The sequence below is a fragment of the Hyperolius riggenbachi genome, chromosome 10 (assembly GCF_040937935.1).
Source record: "Hyperolius riggenbachi isolate aHypRig1 chromosome 10, aHypRig1.pri, whole genome shotgun sequence".
NCBI lineage: Eukaryota > Metazoa > Chordata > Amphibia > Anura > Hyperoliidae > Hyperolius > Hyperolius riggenbachi.
In genome coordinates, this window is record NC_090655.1 from 66,238,352 (window position 1) to 66,256,365 (window position 18,014).

Below are 18,014 nucleotides of genomic sequence, written 5' to 3' on the forward strand. Positions count from 1 at the left end.
TGTAAGTGTAGTGTGTATATGTGTAAAGTATGTGTTAGTGACAGTGAATGTGTGTACAGTGCATGGGTAAGTGTGCAGATCATGTATATAGCATTTGTTGTTGTAAAAAGTATAGCGTGTAGGAGTAAAGTGAGAAGTGCATGTGTGAACAATGGAAGGGGGGGGCCAGGGGAGGTTGTGTACAGAGGTATGTGTGAGTTTGGGTAAGTGCACAGTGTATGTATGCATGGAGATAACACTTTCTGGCACTCTGTAAAGCAGGGGTGCCCAAACCTTTTAGGCCGAGGTCCATGTAGCATCCAGCTTGCTGCATATTTACCTAGACCCTATACACATGATCTGTAGGCAGGGAACACACTTGTCTTTCAGTTCTCTGCACACGTTTTCCTGCACACCAAGTGTTTCTATGCAGGAAAACATGCATGTTTTTTTCACAGCAGCTGATGTAATTGATAGAGAAATCTGACAAAATGTGCAGAGTCATGATGCAGAATGTCAGGTTTTTTTCTGCGCGCGAACAACACAGCAAGTGTGAACTAGACCATTGATTAACATGAATTCTCAGTTTTTGTGCAGAAAACGTGCACAAAACAGTCAAGTGTGTTCCCTGCCGTTTACTTAAAGGGAACATGTGGTGAGAGGGATATGGAGCCTGCCATATTTATTTCCTTTTAAACAATACCAGGTGCCTGGCTGTTCTGCTGATCTATTTGGCTGCAGTAGTGTCTGAATTAAACAACGAACCACAAGCCCCCTCACCCCTTGGTCAGAGCCTCTTCCCCTCTAAAAAATACCATCCTTTCTCATGTACATATGTTATGGTTGCCTGTGTTTTTTGTCTTGGGAGTTTGCTGAGATAACTTTTTTGGAAAGATCTCTTCTTCTTCCCTCTCTGTCCCCTTTTCTAACACAAAGCCGAGTGCAGCCTACATACATACGTAGCCATCCATGGTGGGAGAGCGGAGGATAGTTGAGGACCGAGTTGGGAGAGGACAGCTGCAAGGGGCTGGCTGAAGCCCCAGGTAAGTGAAACTCTGTTTTAGTGAATCTTCAGTCCTGGTTTAAGTGCTGTAAACTCATAACACTGTACACTTACCCATGCACTGTACTGTGATATAACAGTCCCCACCAACTGCTGCACTCATATGCCCACTCTTACCACAGTAATTAACATACACACTTTGTACTATACATTTACCTATGCATTGTACATAACCCATTACACCCCCCAATGCTCCATTAACACGTATATGCTAAACTTACTCTAAGTATAGGTGATGCACTCTTACCGTGTGCATACTGCATATACACACACTGTCCACTTCACTACCCTTCTATAACTGCAAGGTAGGAGTGTTAACTACTTATCCACCATACTGCCCAGGCAAAATGTTTTTGGTTGTCCATAACTTAAAGGACAACTGTAGTGAGAGGGATATGGAGGCTGCCATATTTATTTCCTTTTAAGCAATACCAGTTGCCTGGCTGTCCTGCTGATCTCTTTAGCTGCAGTAGTGTCTGGATTAGCTGCATGCTTGTTTCAGGTGTGTGATTCAGTCAGACTTCAATCAGAAACATCTGACCTGCATGCTTGTTCAGGGTATAGGACTAAAAGTATTAGAGGCAGAGGAGCAGCGGGACAGCCAGGCAATTTGCATTGTCTGCTTCCACATCCCTCTTGTTACAGTTGTCCTTTAACTGGGGGCTCGTTTCCACAACATATGATTCTAAGCCTGATTCTTCTCATTGAAAACAAAAACGCAAAATACCAAAATCCTTTTAAATTTATAGATTGAAGTTTATTTTTAAATCCTAAATAAAAAATTACTGTCAAGCACAGAGACCGGAAACTCTCCCTGGCACAGGAGTGATGGGTGCCCGACCTGGTTTCGTTTCTCTCTCTTGGTGACAGTCTATAATGCACATCCCATGAGGCAAGAATGGAAGGATGAGAATGAATAGGTGGCGGTTCCCTTCTGTGCATCTGATGCTTGTGGGGAATCGGTCTCATGTGTACCCAGGATTGTTGTCATTAGTGATTGTGCTCCAAATGTTTGTAAAAAAAGAAGGAAAAAATACAGTCTTTAGATTAACTTGCAAATGTCTGGTTACTGCCTACATTTCCCTCACACAATTTGACACTTTCTGTCTCTTGTCACCCTGCAGCTCCTGTTCTTATCAGACCCCTTTTCCAGGACGTAACAAGGCTCTGAGTCGCTGGATTTTAGAAAAAGATAAATGTGACTTTGTATTTGTTTGCCGAGGTCAAAATAAAGCAGGTCAGGTTGTGGAGAGGTGAACTGCATTCTGGGAGGCGGTGGGTCATCATGATTGCTGTACTGAAGGCCCAGGATTGGTCCATGTCCAGCCGACACTGTGGCTTGCTGTAATCAGTCTCTACAGCCACAAGGGGGCAGGCTAGTGGTAATTATGCCTTGGCTTTGGTCTCTCAGAGCGCCATCCTGTGCAACATAAGTAGAGCCCTCCACATTGGCTGGAGGAGGGAGGGTTGCTGGTTCTCCATCAGGAAGGGGCGGGGCCCTGACATCCCATAAATAAGTGCAAGTCTGTTATGGAGGTGTCACTGCCTTTCTAGCTCGCTCCTTTCTTCTCCCATTCCTAGAAAGAAAAAAAAAAATCATGAGAGTTCACATCAAGGGCTTCCTGCCTGACTAGAGCGGGTCAGTGAGCTGCTAATGATTCATTGCATGCAAATTGTATACGGCTTGAAAATGGCCCAATCACACCTGGCAGGATGTGTATTTGATAAACAGAGCATATACTATGAATGGATACTTCAAGTAAGCCAGTGGGAAAAAGATTTGATACTCACCCGCGGCTTCCCCTCAGCAGCATAAACACTTGCGAGTCCCACGGTGCCCTCCCACAGTCTGCCGTTTAGCTGCGATCAGTGGGGTCCAGTCTGGGGCTTCTGCGCATGTGCGGACCTCCCAAGCATGCGCAGCAGACCTGGACTGACATGACTGAGCCAGTTACCAGGGCTGAAAGGCAGACAGCGGGAGGTCGGCGAGCGACTTATAAGTGTTTATGCTGCTGAGGGGAAGCGGGGGGTGAGTACCAAATCTTTATTCCCACAGCTCTGGTACACTTTAAGGCAATCACTCATATTGTAACATTGCACAATTAAGATTATATCACTAGTGGGCACCATCAATGACAACTGAGCGAGAGGTATATGGAGGCTGCCATATTCATTTACTTTTAAGAAATACCAGTTGCCTGGCTAGCCTGCTGATCCTCTGCCGCTAGTACTTTTAGCCATAGCCCCTGAACAAGCATGCAGCAGATCAGGTGTCTGGCATTGTTAGATTTGACAAGATTCGCTGCATGCTCGTTTCTGGTGCGATTTGGACACTAATGCAACCAAATAGACCAACAGGGCTGCCAGGCAACTGGTATTGTTTCACAGGAAATGCATACGACAGCCTCCATATTCTTCTTGCTTCAGTTGTCCTTTAGTGATTGTTCCCTGAACTGTCTCCCTTATACAGACATAGCCAAGCTGTATGTGCTGTTCAATGGAAAGGGAGGACACTCGGCACACAAGCAAGTTGCTTCCAGCGTGTGAACAATGCACTTGTTTCACAATGGAATTTATTAATCCGGATTGCACCTAACCTTTGTTGGGGGATGGGGGATAACTGTATATGCATTTGCTGTATTGGCTGAGAATCTGGCTGTCCTAGCTACAGATGTCTTGCATGCTGTAAGTACTGTATATACTAAATCGGCCCAGTGGGGCCTGAATGGTGCTCTCCGGCGGTTGACTAGCTGGGCTCGTCAATACCGCCAAGGAGGTTAAAGGGAAGGTTCACGGTGCATTAAAAAAATATATATATAAAAATGCGAATCCACTTACCTGGGGCTTCCTCCAGCCCGTGGCAGGCAGGTCGTGCCCTCGGCGCTGCTGCGCAGGCTCCTGGTCTCCGGTGGCGCACCCGGCTGCCAGGTCGGGCTCTCTGCGCTCCAAAATGTGCCTCACGCGGGCGCGCGGACGTCATCAAACATCCTCCGGGCTGTACTGCGCAGGCGCAGCCACCGGTGGAGACTGGGAGCCTGCGGAGCGGCGCCGAGGGCACGTCCTGCCTACCACGGGCTGGAGGAAGCCCCAGGTAAGTGGATTCATATTTCTATTTTTTTAATAAATCGTGAACCTTCCCTTTAAGGGACAGGAGGGGTTAAAGGAGAACTGAAGTAAGAGGTATACGGAGGCTGCCATATTTATTTCCTTTTAATCAATACCAGTTGCCTGGCAGCCCTGCTGTTCTATTTCTCTGCAGTAGTATCTGAATAACACCAGAAACAAGCATGCAGCTAGTCTTGTCAGATCTGACTTTAAAGTCTGAAACACCTGATCTGCTGCATGCTTGTTCAGGGGCTATGGCTAATAGTATTAGAGGCAGAGGATCAGCAGGGCTGCCAGGCAACTGATATTGCTTAAAAGGAAATAAACATGGCAGCCTCCATATGCCTCTCTCTTCAGTTCCCCTTTAATGCAGGGATGTCAAACCAGTCCTACAAGGGCCAAGGGCCTCACTAATTTTTGACACAGCTCAAATGAATTGATGGGTCTGATACAGGAAAGATGTGGTCCATGAATTAGAACACATTCCTCTTTCTCACTCCATCCTAAACACTGGCATGGACCTGGCCTTCCAGGCCTGGAGTTCAACCTGTACATTAATGGCTGCAATACTGTATGCAGTGCAGTCATTAACCTCTCCTGAGCACAAAGTGCAGCCACTAACTTTGCTGGGTAGACTTATACTTGAGTCAATAAAAAAATTCCAGCTTAAGAGGGTTGAATATTGAAGTCGAATTATATACAAGGTCGACTTGCATTTGAGTATATACGGTAGTTACTCCTAACACCTATTTTCCTTTCACTTGGTGTCCTTTAAATGAGACAGAAGTGACACATGGCTGTGACCAGCAAATCACACGTTCTCCATGAGTTTTGAATAGAGATGGTAAGTAAGAGCTTATGAATTCTGGCTTGTGTGTAAAGATCGTGAACATTGTATATAGCTTGCAATCGAGCCAATCAGTTCTTAGTGATTTTTGTTGCCCCAATTCCAAACTTCATTTAACCCTCCTGGCGGTTTGCTAAAAAAAATCGCCAGGGGGCAGCAAATCTTTTTTTTTTTTTTTTTTTTTTCATGTAGCGAGACAAAGTCTCGCTACATGATAGCCGCTGCTCAGCGGCATCCCCCCAGCCCCTCTGATCGCCGCCGGCGATCAGGAGATCCCGTTCAAAGAACGGGATCTCCTGGAGGGCTTCCCCCGTCGCCATGACGACGGGGCGGGATGACGTCACCGACCACCCCATAGAGCTGCCTGGCACTGATTGGCCAGGCAGCGCACGGGGTCGGGGGGGGGGGGGGGGGGGCGGCTGCGGCGCGACGGATCGGCGGGTAGCGGCGGCGATCGGGCACTGCACGCAGCTAGCAAAGTGCTAGCTGCGTGCAGCAAAAAAAATATGCAAATCGGCCCAGCGGGGCCTGAGCAGTGCCTTCCGGCGGCATAGCCCGAGCTCAGCTCGGGCTTACCGCCAGGAAGGTTAATTTGCTTCTAAGATGAGTACGTGTGGTGAATGAGATGCAAATCATTCCAAGTTCATGCAGATTTTATGCTAATGTATGCAGCTTGAAAACAAACCAAATTTTGCGGCATTTGATTGGCCAGTTGCAAGTTGTGTAAATTTGCATTAAAGTAAGTAAAAGGATTTGTATCAGTTTGAAAGGATTTGCATCTCATTCCTTCCCTTCCAGAAAAGGGTTTAGTTCCATTAAAAGGAACCTGAAGTGAGAGGAATACAGAGGCTGCCATCTTCATTGTCTAGTAACTATGCCAGTTGCCCACCTATTATAGTATTCATGGGGGGGCTGCCCAGAATCCCCCCTCAGACCAGGGCTATTGCCATGTCCGTGATTGGACAGTCAAAATTGAAGGCATGACAGCCAGGCAACTGGATTTGCTTAAAAGGAACCTGAAGTACAAGCTGCCATCTTCAATTCCTTAGAGCAATACCTGAGGTAAAGTCTTTTGTACGAATGGATGGAGCAGGCATGTATGGGCAGCAGTCCTCATGCCCACAGCTCCCTCTGTCCCCTTGACAGCGCGTGTGTATACGCTGTCGGCGAACTGATAAGGCTGTTTCTGAACGATCCGCTGAGCGAATCGTTGAGAAACAGCCTTATCAGTCCGCCGACAGCGTATACACACGCGCTACTGTCGCCTGAATGTCCGCCCAGTGGGAGGGTCTGACAGACCCATCATTGACGGCCGTAGTGCGTGTGTACGCACCTTTACAAAACTCCAGCTATCTATGCAAACAAGCTTCACTGAGCTCTCAGACTTTCAAAGTTGCAGAGAGATCTGTCTTCTGAAGCTTATAATTTCAAGTGTCTGTCACCATATATTTTTTTTTCTGCTAAGGAAAGTTTAAGGCTGCATTTCCACTTGTGCGGTGCGAATCGCCGCGGTAAAAATTCGCATGCGGATTCGCATGAAAATTCGCATGGAAGACGATGTATGCGAATTTAACCATGGCAGTGCTGGTGTGCTTTTCCATTGTGTCTATGCGAATTTTCATGAGAATTCGCACGAAAATTCGCATAACCAAACCTCATGCGAATTTCCTATTAAATACATTGTATGCGATTCGTATGCGATATGCAAATTCTGATGGCTCTGCCATGCGATTTTTTTTTTTTTTTTTCTGCACAGAAAAACGCAAAAGAATCCTGACAAGTGGAAACCGTCCCATTCACGTGTATTGCTATGCGAATTTGCATGCGAAAAACGCATGCGAATTCGCGATAGTGGAAATGGGCCCTCAAAGTTCATTAGCCTGCTCTGTAAAACCATTTAAAATGCTGAGTGCAATGTGTAAACTGCAAATATTAGAGAATGATGCAATGTTATAAAAACCTATATAACTGAAAGACACTATTTTCTTTGCTACTAATGTTCTAATAATTATCCATACTACACAACTCAATCATTATATACGTGTTTTTTTTTTTCCGCTTCAGTGTTGCTTTAAAGGAAAGCCGAGGTGAGGAAAAAATAGTGACGGGAGCATGATTACGCTGGACGTGGACCCACAACTCTGCATGGGTTGTGAGCTTCCAAAACGTTTAGAAGCAGCTTGCTGAAGGAGAACTGAGCCTCATCATGGGACCTGATGGACTTCAAGGGGCTGGAAAAAGCCGTGAGTGAAGAGTTTCTTTTTCTCACCTTAGTTTTCCTTTCAAACGTATTTCTAATTACATGTGCTTAGAGTGGGACCTGATCAATAATGCAATATTTTCACCCCATTCTAAGATATGGCTTATGCTATACATATGGATGGTGATACGCCGGCCATATTTTTGAAGGCCCATTGAATCAGTGGTAAGCAGGGGAAATTTTTGGGTGCCTGCGTAGTGGGAAGGTTCAGTGTGAGAATAGGTTTAGCTGTAGTAAAATATGGGCAATTCATACTGATCTTTTACAATTTCCCCTCCCCCCACTTTAAAGTACAATATTATACTATTGGATTTTCTGGGCACCTTTTTTTTGACCTGCGCTTTTTATAAACATCGTTATATAAACTGATAACCACATTCCCTCCTTCTGCTTCTAGTGCTCTTACCTTGGCTTTCTGTAGGACGGTGCCTTTGCCAGTGGTCATAATGGACAATGGTCTACTCTTCAGCGCCATTGCTGAATTGATTGGTGAGGAGTCTGGGATATGGCTTGGGCTATAGCTCTTAACCTAAAAAAGAAAAACAAATGTTATAGATAATAGGAACCACTTTTGGCTAATCTTAGTAGGATAATTCTACAACCCCAGAACCTGGCAAAACTGGTGGTGCATTGATCCTCTCACACTTTATGTACACATTGTTCTAAGGGCCAGCACAATCTAAGCCACCGCCCTGAAAGCAATAATGGATTTAAGTAGATCTGAGATGAACTTTTACTCACTGCATAATTGTGTTCCTTTCCTAATGTTTACAGGGCATTCCTCAAGCTAAATACTTTGTTTTTGTTTTAACCTTCCTTGCGGTAAGCCCAAGCTGAGCTCGGGCTATGCTTCGCAGGAGGATTTCTCAGGCCCTGCTGGGCCGATTTGCATAATTTTTTTTTGTAAACGCAGCTAGCACTTTGCTAACTGCGTGTACTGCCCGATCGCTGCCGCCCCCCCACCCCCCACCCAGACCCCATGCGCTGCCTGGCCAATCAGTGCCAGGCAGCGCTGAAGGGTGGATCGGGACTCCCTTTGACGTCACGACGTCGATGACGTCACCCCGCCTGTCGCCATGCCGACGGGGAAGCCCTAATGGAAATCCTATTCAGAACGGGATTTTCGGCCGGGCTTGATTGCCGGAAGCGATCGAAGAGGGGGGGGGGGGGGGGGGGGAGGGATGCCGCTGCACAGCGGCTGTCATGTAGCTAGCGCTAGGCTAGCTGCATGATTTAAAAAAAAAAAGTGCTGCGCTGCCCCCTGGCAGTTTTAATTGACTGCCAGGAGGGTTAATAATCGAATTCCCTATAAAGTAAACAAGCCACGCCCACAGGTTTTCAGAGAGCCAAGGCATTTTCAGACAGTAGCAAGGGCTCATTGGAGCTCAGTCTGGGCAGGAGGACGGGGGTTCCGGATGTATGGAACACCCCCCTGAGACTCCTGTACCTTTAAAAAAAAAAAATTCCTGAAATTGCTGATGCGGGCAAGCTGGTAAAGGCTGCAGGGACTGTGGGAAAAACTCAGCTCTTTCACTATTGTAAAGACTGCATGTAGACAGCTACAAAAGGTATTTCACAGGTTGAAAAGTTTTGACAGTCCCTAAACTCCAGGAGGGCTGCCTGCAGCTTGTGTGAGAGGCTGACCATCCCTTACTTCCTCCACACCCCTATGGACGGTATACCTATATCATTCCCCTATTCCCACAATCCCCATACTATGTTGTTAATGTTTTGTTTTTGCTTTGGCAATGCTAAATGTATTTGGTCCTGCCAATAAAGCTTTTTTGGATTTGGCTGGCAGGGACACATTACAGGCAAGAGACACATTACAGGCAAGTAGCCTGTGTGATGTGGGACTGCAATACAGATACTCTCTCTGCATTCACTATTGTTTTCCTCCTTCCCCTAGTGCTGGCTGGAAGGGGGGCAAACTCCCTCCAGGTAGCCTTTCATTCAGAGATTTGTGTCTGGTGTATTCAGGTGAAACACTAGGCTAGCTGATAAAAGTGCAATTAGAGCATGATGCAGAGCTTGCCTGGAGGGTCCATGGGCAAACATCTGTCTGGTCTCTCCCCATTGTTATAATGACTGCATGTGTGGATAAGGTGTTAAACAAGGTGAAAAGTTTTTGACAGTCCCGAGACTCCAGGAGGGCTGCTTTCTGACTTGTGTGAGGGACTGGCAGGGACATGAGTCCTATTACAGGCAAGTAGCCTCTGTGTGATGTGGGACTGCAATACAGATAAGCTCTCTGCTCAATCTCAGGCTATTCTCAGTCTCTCTCCACTCCTCCTCTTACTGGGCTAATGCACGCCAAAATCACAATAGCAATTGCTAGCAATTAGTGAGTGCAATTTTGTGAAGCGATTTTCAGAGCGATTTCTGAATGAATTGCTCAAAAAAATGCTTGCATGCAGTATACCTGCGATTTTGAAAAAATCACCACGCTGCTGTGAGAACACCCTCATAGGGTAACATTAGCCAAGCGCTTTCCAAATCACTGTCGATTTGAAAAACGCTCAGAAGCCCTCTTGGTGTGCACCAGCCCTCCCTCATTCACCTTTGTTTCCCTCTTTCCCTAGTGCTGGGTGTTTGTGTCGTCTTGTCATACAGGAAAGCTAAATAAAAGTGCAATCCTGGTGAGGCTTATTATTATTATTATTTATTATTTAGTATTTATATAGCGCCGCCATCTTCCACAGATGCATGTATCTCTGCATCATATGGGTATCGCTTGCGCTATGTGACACTATGTGGCATATTCCACTTGTCCAAACTAAGTCTATCTCCCGTTCCTCTCTCGGGGAGTTGTTCCAGCGCTGTCCCCCGTTCAAATTTGTTGCTACCAGAAGCCCTCAGAAACACTCGTGTCCTTGAGTACTTCCAAAGACAGGCAGCCTCATAATACGCCAGCGCACTTTTGTGCATGGGCAGTATGGAGCCACCTGTATTCAGAAGCACTCGGGGACATAAGTGCTTCCGGACCTTTCAGGAATCCCCCCCCCCCCCCTTAAAAATCCTGTGTTTGCCCCTGGAGGGGGAGGTATTACTAGCCAGAGATTTCAGAGGAGGGGGGGGGGGGGGTGGAATTAGGTTTTTTTTTCACAGGCTGAGTGCTCAAGATGCAGATAAGCCTACCTCTATCACAGAAATAATCATATTCTATTGAAGCTGTTGTTAGATTTGCTGTGTAAACTATCTAAACTTTAGATAAGATATAAAAGACAAGTTACTTGTTCTAGTTAATTTTTCATCTCGGATCCGCTTTAATGTATGGTTCTCCAACAGTACATGTTTTGCAGGAAACCACAAACATGCACAGGTGAGGTAATTAGTGTCTCAGCAGAGCTGATTAACTACCTCTGGATTTCCACAAAACATGCACTGTTGGTGGGTCTTAAGGACAGGTTGGGGAACACTGGCTTAAACCTTTCGGGACCGGCTGCCTAACCACCCTCAAGGACCAGGCATTTTTGCTGAAGGGAGGTGCGTTTTGGGGGTTAGGGCAGCCAGATCCCTGCAGGGTCTTGCTGGGCTGTGTCCCCCGTTCAGCAGCTGCTTTCACTCACCTTCCAGACTCCAGCGACGAGCCGCAGCGGACCCCTCTGCTCCGGCCGGCATCTCTGCTCATACTGCCACTCAATTCCGGGTTGTGTCTTGATGACGTCATTAAGCCGGGACCCTGCCCTGACGTCAGGAGTGGAGATGCCGGCCAGAGCGGTGGGGAGCGCGCTGATCGTTGTGGAGATGGCAGGGAGGTGAGTGGATCCTCCTCTTTCCCCCTTACCGCCGCAGCTGTCAAAGTGATCACTAAGATCCGCCGGCGATCGTAGTGATCAGCAGCCATACGCGACAGCTGCTGATCACTGAGGAGAGATGTCAGCTGTCATATGACAGCTTACTCTCCTCTCCAGTGCGCACGATTGCGCCGGGATGGTTCGTTAGCGCGAATGATGAATCAACATCTGGTCAGGGCGGCAGCACCACCTGTTGGACTTCAACCTACATCAGTCCCCAAAAGGTTAAAAGGAGTTGTCAGGCATATATTAATAAAATAAACGCTACTTACCGGGGGCTTCCTCCAGCCTCAAGCTCCCAGGACGTCCCTCGCCGCAGCTCTGCCCGCAGCAGTTTTCCGGAGCTCCGACCCGGTCCCCGGCGATGACGTCAGAGCGACCTGGAGGTCGCTCTGTACTGCGCCTGCGCGATCAGCGCTGTCAATCACCGCTATGTGGGCCGGAGCGGACTGCGCAGGCGCAGAACTACTGCGCCTGCGAAATCCACTCCAGCCCACGTGGCTGTGATTGCCAGCGCCGATGGCGCAGTATAGAGCGACTTCCAGGTCGCTCTGACATCGCCGGGGACCGGGTCGGAGCTCCGGCAAATGGCTGCGTGCAAAGCTGCGGCGAGGGAGGTCTTGGGAGCTTGAGGCTGGAGGAAGCTCTCGGCAAGTAGCGTTTATTTTATTAATATATGCCTGACAACTCCTTTAACCCTCTGGGCGATACAATTATATCGCCCAGGAGGGGGCGCAGCACTTTTTTTAAATTTTTTAAATCCTGTAGTGAGCCCTGGGCTTGCTACATGATAGCCGCAGCGCAGCGGCATCCCCCCACCCACTCCGATCGCCTTCGGCGATCAGAGTAAGCAGGAAATCCCGTTCAGAACGGGATTTCCTGCTGGGCTTCCTCGGTCGCCATGGCGATGGGGCGGGATCACGTCAGACGTCATGGACGTCGTGATGTCAGAGGGAGTTCCGATCCACCCCTCAGCGCTGCCTGGCACTGATTAGCCAGGCTGCGCAAGGGGCGGGGAGGGGGGGGGGGCTGCACGGCGGATCGGCGGCGATCGGAAGTTACACGCAGCTAGCAAAGTGCTAGCTGCGTGTAACAAAAAAAAGTATGCAAATCGGCCCACCAGGGCCTGAGAACTCCTCCTGCGCGACGTACCCCGAGCTCAGCTCGGGATTATCGCTCAGAAGGTTAAGGTATGTACACACGTCCAACTTAAAAAAAAAAAAATAAAAAAAAAAAAAATGTCCAGGCACATAGCCTCTAGTTAGGACATTAAATAAGTTATTAAGGAAAGGGAGGTGCTGAAGGGGGTGTGGCCAGAAAATTAGCAAAAATCAGTAACCCTTTGCACACTCGCATGCAAATGTTCAAACAAATGCATTCACAATTTCACTCCTCCAGGCACCACTGTTATCCCTACAGCTAAGTTAAAAGCCGGGGTCTTAGTTCACAGAATGCATTGTTCTGCGCAGTGTAGGTGACTAAGCAAAAGTACCCAGGTAAGCGTAGGTGTTATAACTCTGGCCCTACAACTTGTCGTTTGAAGTTGGATGTGTGTACGCGCTGTCGAGTAACTGATAATAGCCGGTTAGCTCAATCCTCTTAGCGAATCTGTTGGACTGTTGTTCAAACGACTGTTAGTTCCGTACATGCGTACAAACTACTAATGCTACGTACACACTTGCGATAACTATCGTTTGCAAGGAACGATAGTTACCAGACGAACGAGATTGGAAAGATTGGAATGCAACGATGGGATGCAGCGATCATCATACACATTTTAACGATCGTTCTCGCAGAAAAGAACGATCAGAAGGATATGTTGCGTACATATTTATATAAAATAAAAAAAAAAACCACTGACATGGAGTTACAATAGATACAAATATATGATTGTTAACTTGAAAACAAAGTTTAATTGAAATGAGCAATGTAACAATCTTTACGGCCGCACTACAAAGGAAGTACTGAAGCTGGGCAGAATTCAACGCAGGCGCATTGGCCCTTGTAACGATTGTTCTCGGCCGATGTCTGTACACACTATAGTTTTTGTAACGGTTGTCGGTAGATACGATCCGTCAGGTTGGATATTTCCATCTTCCCGATGTCGTTCTTTTGTCGTTCGTGTTAATGATCGTTTGATAAAATTCTTTCCCCGATTGTCGGCGGAACGATCGTTAATTAGCTGTTTCAAACGACCGTAGTCGCCAGTGTGTACGCAGCATTAGTTGTTTGTCCAACTAATAGATGTTCAAACAAGTCGTTGAACAATGGACTAGATTAAATGTCAATTATCAAGTTGGTTAAACATATAAATTAAAAAGTCAACAGCTGCTTTGTTTGGTCAGTGTGTACAGGATGTCTGAACGACAATTTGATAGAAAAAGCTGGATGTGTGTATGCACCTTTAGCAATAGGGGATGCAGAAGTTGCACTGCAGTGAGGCCCTTGGATCAGAGGGAACCTCCATCATCCATCTTATTAGCTCTTCATTGGTGCTAGGCTGGTGGTAACTGCCTCAATATGTGCATTGCATAGTAGTAATCATTAAACTGTGTTCTTACTCTAACACCTCTCGACTACTGCAGCTGGCCTTGGTAGGTTTTGGGGCTCCATGTCACTACAGTGTATGGGGCCCCATGTAAAACTTGCACTGGGGCCCCAAGCTCCTTTATTATGCCACTGTTTCTGGGGATTGTCAATGAGATGCTAATAATTTTGATCTTGAGGCAGCATCATGTATATTTGTATGCAAATTATGTATCTTGAAAATTAATCCATCAAATCCCACCTCAGCTTCAGTTGATTGGTCCATTTTGAAGCTGCATATTTGCATAATTCTGCATGAGCTAAGAATTATTTACATCTCATTGACCATCCCTTTTATACATTTGATGATCTGGGCAAAATTATCACATTATCGATCATTGTTTGTCTGCTTTACCAGCATAGTTTATTGGAGTACATCCAGTTAGTCTAAAAGGAATGGACTTTTTTTTGTTTTGTTTTTTTATACTTATTTATCTTATGGGATAATAGAATGCACAATTTTTAAATATTCTTTTGGTTAGAAATATCGGGATTGTTACACTGGAAATGGTAGCCAATTACTTGTTGACTGTTTCTCACATTCATTATGATGCTCTTGTATCATGGCAAATCTGTAATTTTTTTTTTTTTTTATGCAATAAAAATCTTGAGAAAAAAATATGCATGTTTTTATTTTTTCTTCAAGACATTAAAGAAAGTCCATTAATATAGTCTACATCCTAGGTTTCAATGTGTGGTATGCGTACCCCAGGAGGTAATTCTGATGGTTCCAGGGGATACTCAAGCTTGATATACTTATCAAAGAATAACAAATTAAGGCCCTGTTCATACTCAACGTTTGCAGAACACATAGAAATTCAAAGAAACGCAAGTTGAAAAACGTATGCGTTTTCTTGCGTTCAAATGAGTTTTCTATTGCGTTTTGCACACACGTCACACAGGAAACAGAAAAGAATGATAACAGAGGGAACCGTACGCTAAATACGCAATAGTACGCGTTTTTGATACGCATCCATAGACTTTCATTGCGTTCGTTTCTGTGTGTGATGCACAGAACTGCGTGCAGCAATTTGGATGAGAAACGTATGCGTCTCACATGTGAAAGAGGCCATTAGAAAACATTAGTAGCCGTTTCTATGCGCAAAGTCTGCCCGTGCGCGTTCTGTAAAAACTGCTAGGAACGCACATAGTCTGAATGGGGCCTTTGAGTTTTAGAAAACTATAAATCTTATTTAAACACCAAATTTGTATTTTTATCTAATTAAAAGCAATAATAAATGCTTGGAAATTGTTTAGAACCAATTATGTACTAGGATTACATATATATTTGGCAAGCGGTACTTGTGATAATGTTTACTATGCTGGGGGGTACTTGGTGAGTACAGGGCTTTAAAAGGGGTATATGCACCAAAAAAATGTTGAAAAACACTTGTCTACAGCTGGGGAATAATTGATAAGTTGTGGTTAGCAATGCTACCAAGCACACTATAACTAAGTTCAAATATCAAACTCAAAAAACAGTCAGGCCTGGTGCACACCAAAAACCGCTAGCAGATCCGCAAAATGCTAGCAGATTTTGAAACGCTTTTTCTTATTTTGCTGCAGCATTTCAGCTAGCATTTTGCGGTTTTGTGAAGCGTTTTTGGTGTAGTAGATTTCATGTATTGTTACAGTAAAGCTGTTACTGAACAGCTACTGTAACAAAAACCGCCTGTCAAACTGCTCTGAAGTGCCGTTTTTCAGAGCGGTTTGCGGTTTTCCTATACTTAACATTGAGGCAGAAACACATCCGCAATCCAAAATCTGCAGCAGCCCGGGAGTATGTGTTTCTGCAAAACGCCTCCCGCTCTGGTGTGCACCAGCCCATTGAAATACATTACCCTAGCGAATCCGCACCCGCAAGCAGATCGCAAACCGCAGTGGAAACGCTCCGGTGTGCACTAGGCCTCAGACAATGTATGATTGACCAAGAGACCAGAGAGAGATCTGTTGGCTGCCCATTTCAGCATGAAATCTTTCCGGCCTTGTGAAACCACCTCCAGCCATGTCCCCTAATGTAAAATGTGCCCCACGCAGTATACTTGTCGGTGTTTGCTGCTGGCTCTGTCCTCATACACATGCCCCACATAGTTGCTGGCGTAACGTGGGCACTTGTGTGATGTCACACACGCACCCATGTATATGCTGGCAACCACGCTACGCACGTGTATGAGGACAGAGCCAGCGACTGACACAGACAGGTAAAGTATACTGCGTGGGACAGCATCTGAGGTTTCATCATGTTTGTCACTTGTCCTAATATCACTTGCTGTTACCACCGCACACTCGATCGATACATGGGACCAATTTCGACTCAAAATTGGTTGCATTGACAATGGAGCATGCTCTTGGTGGCACAGATTTGCATCTGATCCGATTATAATAATAGGACCAGATGTTTGATCGGCTGTGAAGCCACCTGATGTATGGCCATTTTAAAAATCCCCACATTTAAAATATAACCTGAACCTCAAGGAATGTAAGAAAGATTACACATTGATATAGTTTGTGAAAAGGTATTTTCTGAGAAGTAGTAGGAATGCAATAAAAATTCTGACTGGACTGACTTCCAATCACATTCTCAGGAGAGCTCTGACACCGCTCCACCAGTCTCTCTACAGATGGCGGGCAGTGCATATAATATTACCACTGATGAAGTCAAGAAAATCTTTATGCACTGACACAGGCTTAAACCTGGAACTAAAGCTTGCAATCACTTTTCTTAGCTCGTACTTACATTGGAGCTGCTGTCTACAAGGACGGGGTCCACTGTAGTGCCCAACGTAACGGGCCCCAGTTCTGCTTTTCTGAGGTTCTCTTTCACTTCAACAATTTTGAGCTCCAGGTCCACCCGCTGGTTCTCCCGCTGCTTACACTCCTCCTCTTTACTCTTCAGCCTCTCCTCCAGGCTCACCAGGACACTCTTGTCTGCAACAGAGACATGGTGGACCTGTTAGATCACTGCTGTCAAACTCCAATCTCCATGCCAGTGTTTAGGAGATAGTGTGGTTCACTAATTACTTTGAGCTGTGCCAGAAATGTGAGGAGGACCTCGGCCCTCCAAGGCAGGAGTTGGGCAGCACTGTGTTAAATCATGGAGTTATCCAGCAGAAGGACAAAACGCTTTCTAAAGTTCTGCTGTGTTACAAACATTCAAGGTGTGCCTAAGGCGTCAAAAAGCTAATGCCCAAGAAGAGGGAATCGGAAGACGGTGTGGGAAGCTTCTATCGTATGCAGAGCGTGGAACCCCTGAAGATCAACGACAAGGGCTTTGCAGTAGGAACTGGTGTTGCTTTCTATGAGTACGTAGCTACTAGTAATCAAAATTTAAATTAGATTGCATGGCCCATGGCTGAGGGGGTTAACTTTCCTACGCAATCTATAGACTATGCAGTCCGCCGTCTAAACTATGCACACCGTTACTGTCTCCTGGGTTTGAAGGAAGAAGTAGTGGAGTTACATGGCCTAGTTAAGTTAACCGCCCCCCTCGGCCACGGGCAGTACGATCTAATTTAAATTTAAGGAATAGTTACTCGTAGAGAGGAACACTAGTAGGATTATCGGGTCACACTCCTCTTCAAGCACGAGCATGGCCTACTGCACAAGTACAGCTGTGCCTGCGCAGTAAGCTGGAGCCATTCGCAAGCGTGGCCCCGATGCTCCAGAGGGGCCCAGGCAGTGGTAGAGGACAGGTAAGTGTTTTTTGAGCTTTGTAATGCATCGGGTACTCTTTAACAGATATACTGTGGTTGAGCTCTGATACTAATATACAGGTGAAGTACAAATTCTGCCTGTGTTATAAGCTATATAAGTATAGGGATATATAGTTAAAAAAAAAGTATTTTTAAACAGACAAAAGTTTCAAGATAATAACTTTTAATGTATCAAAATTCTTTTGTAAAAACGGTTTACAAAGATGAATTCGCTTGAAGATTTGAACAACATCCCATTATCACGTACAAAAGACATGTTTAACCAGTTCACCCCCAAGGGTTTTTATCCTAACGGACCAGAGCAATTTTCAGTTGTCAGCGCTCCTCCCTTTTATTCCCTAATAACTTTATTACTACTTATCACAAGAAAATGATCTATACCTCGTTTTTTTCGCCACCAATTAGGCTTTCTGTGGATAGTACATTTTGCTAAGAATTTTTTTATTCTAAATGCATTTTAATGAGAAAAACAGAAAAAAAATCATTATTTCTCAGTGTTCAGCCTTTATAGTTTTAAAATTAAACATTCTCCTGTGGATAAAACAAACACGTTTTATTTGCCCAGTGGTCCCGATAATTAAACCGTTTAGATTATGTCCCTACCACAATGTATGGCGACAGTATATTATTTTGAAATATAAGTGGTTATTTTTCTGTTTGTTCT

General features: G+C 45.6%; 1 protein-coding gene across 2 annotated transcripts in view; it reads right to left on the reverse strand.

Moving 5' to 3' along the window:
* Window positions 1–1,777: 1,777 nt before the first annotated feature.
* AFAP1L2 (actin filament associated protein 1 like 2) overlaps window positions 1,778–18,014 on the reverse strand; it is a 232,300-nt gene continuing 216,063 nt past the window's right edge. For both annotated transcript variants that reach the window (XM_068257401.1, XM_068257400.1), the window contains exons 17-19: window positions 16,375–16,565; window positions 7,661–7,783; window positions 1,778–2,619 (exon numbers count right to left, since the gene is read on the reverse strand). In XM_068257401.1, the coding sequence (XP_068113502.1) occupies window positions 2,593–2,619; window positions 7,661–7,783; window positions 16,375–16,565 (341 nt within the window). In that variant the 3' untranslated portion in view covers window positions 1,778–2,592. The remainder of the gene's footprint in view (window positions 2,620–7,660; window positions 7,784–16,374; window positions 16,566–18,014) is intronic.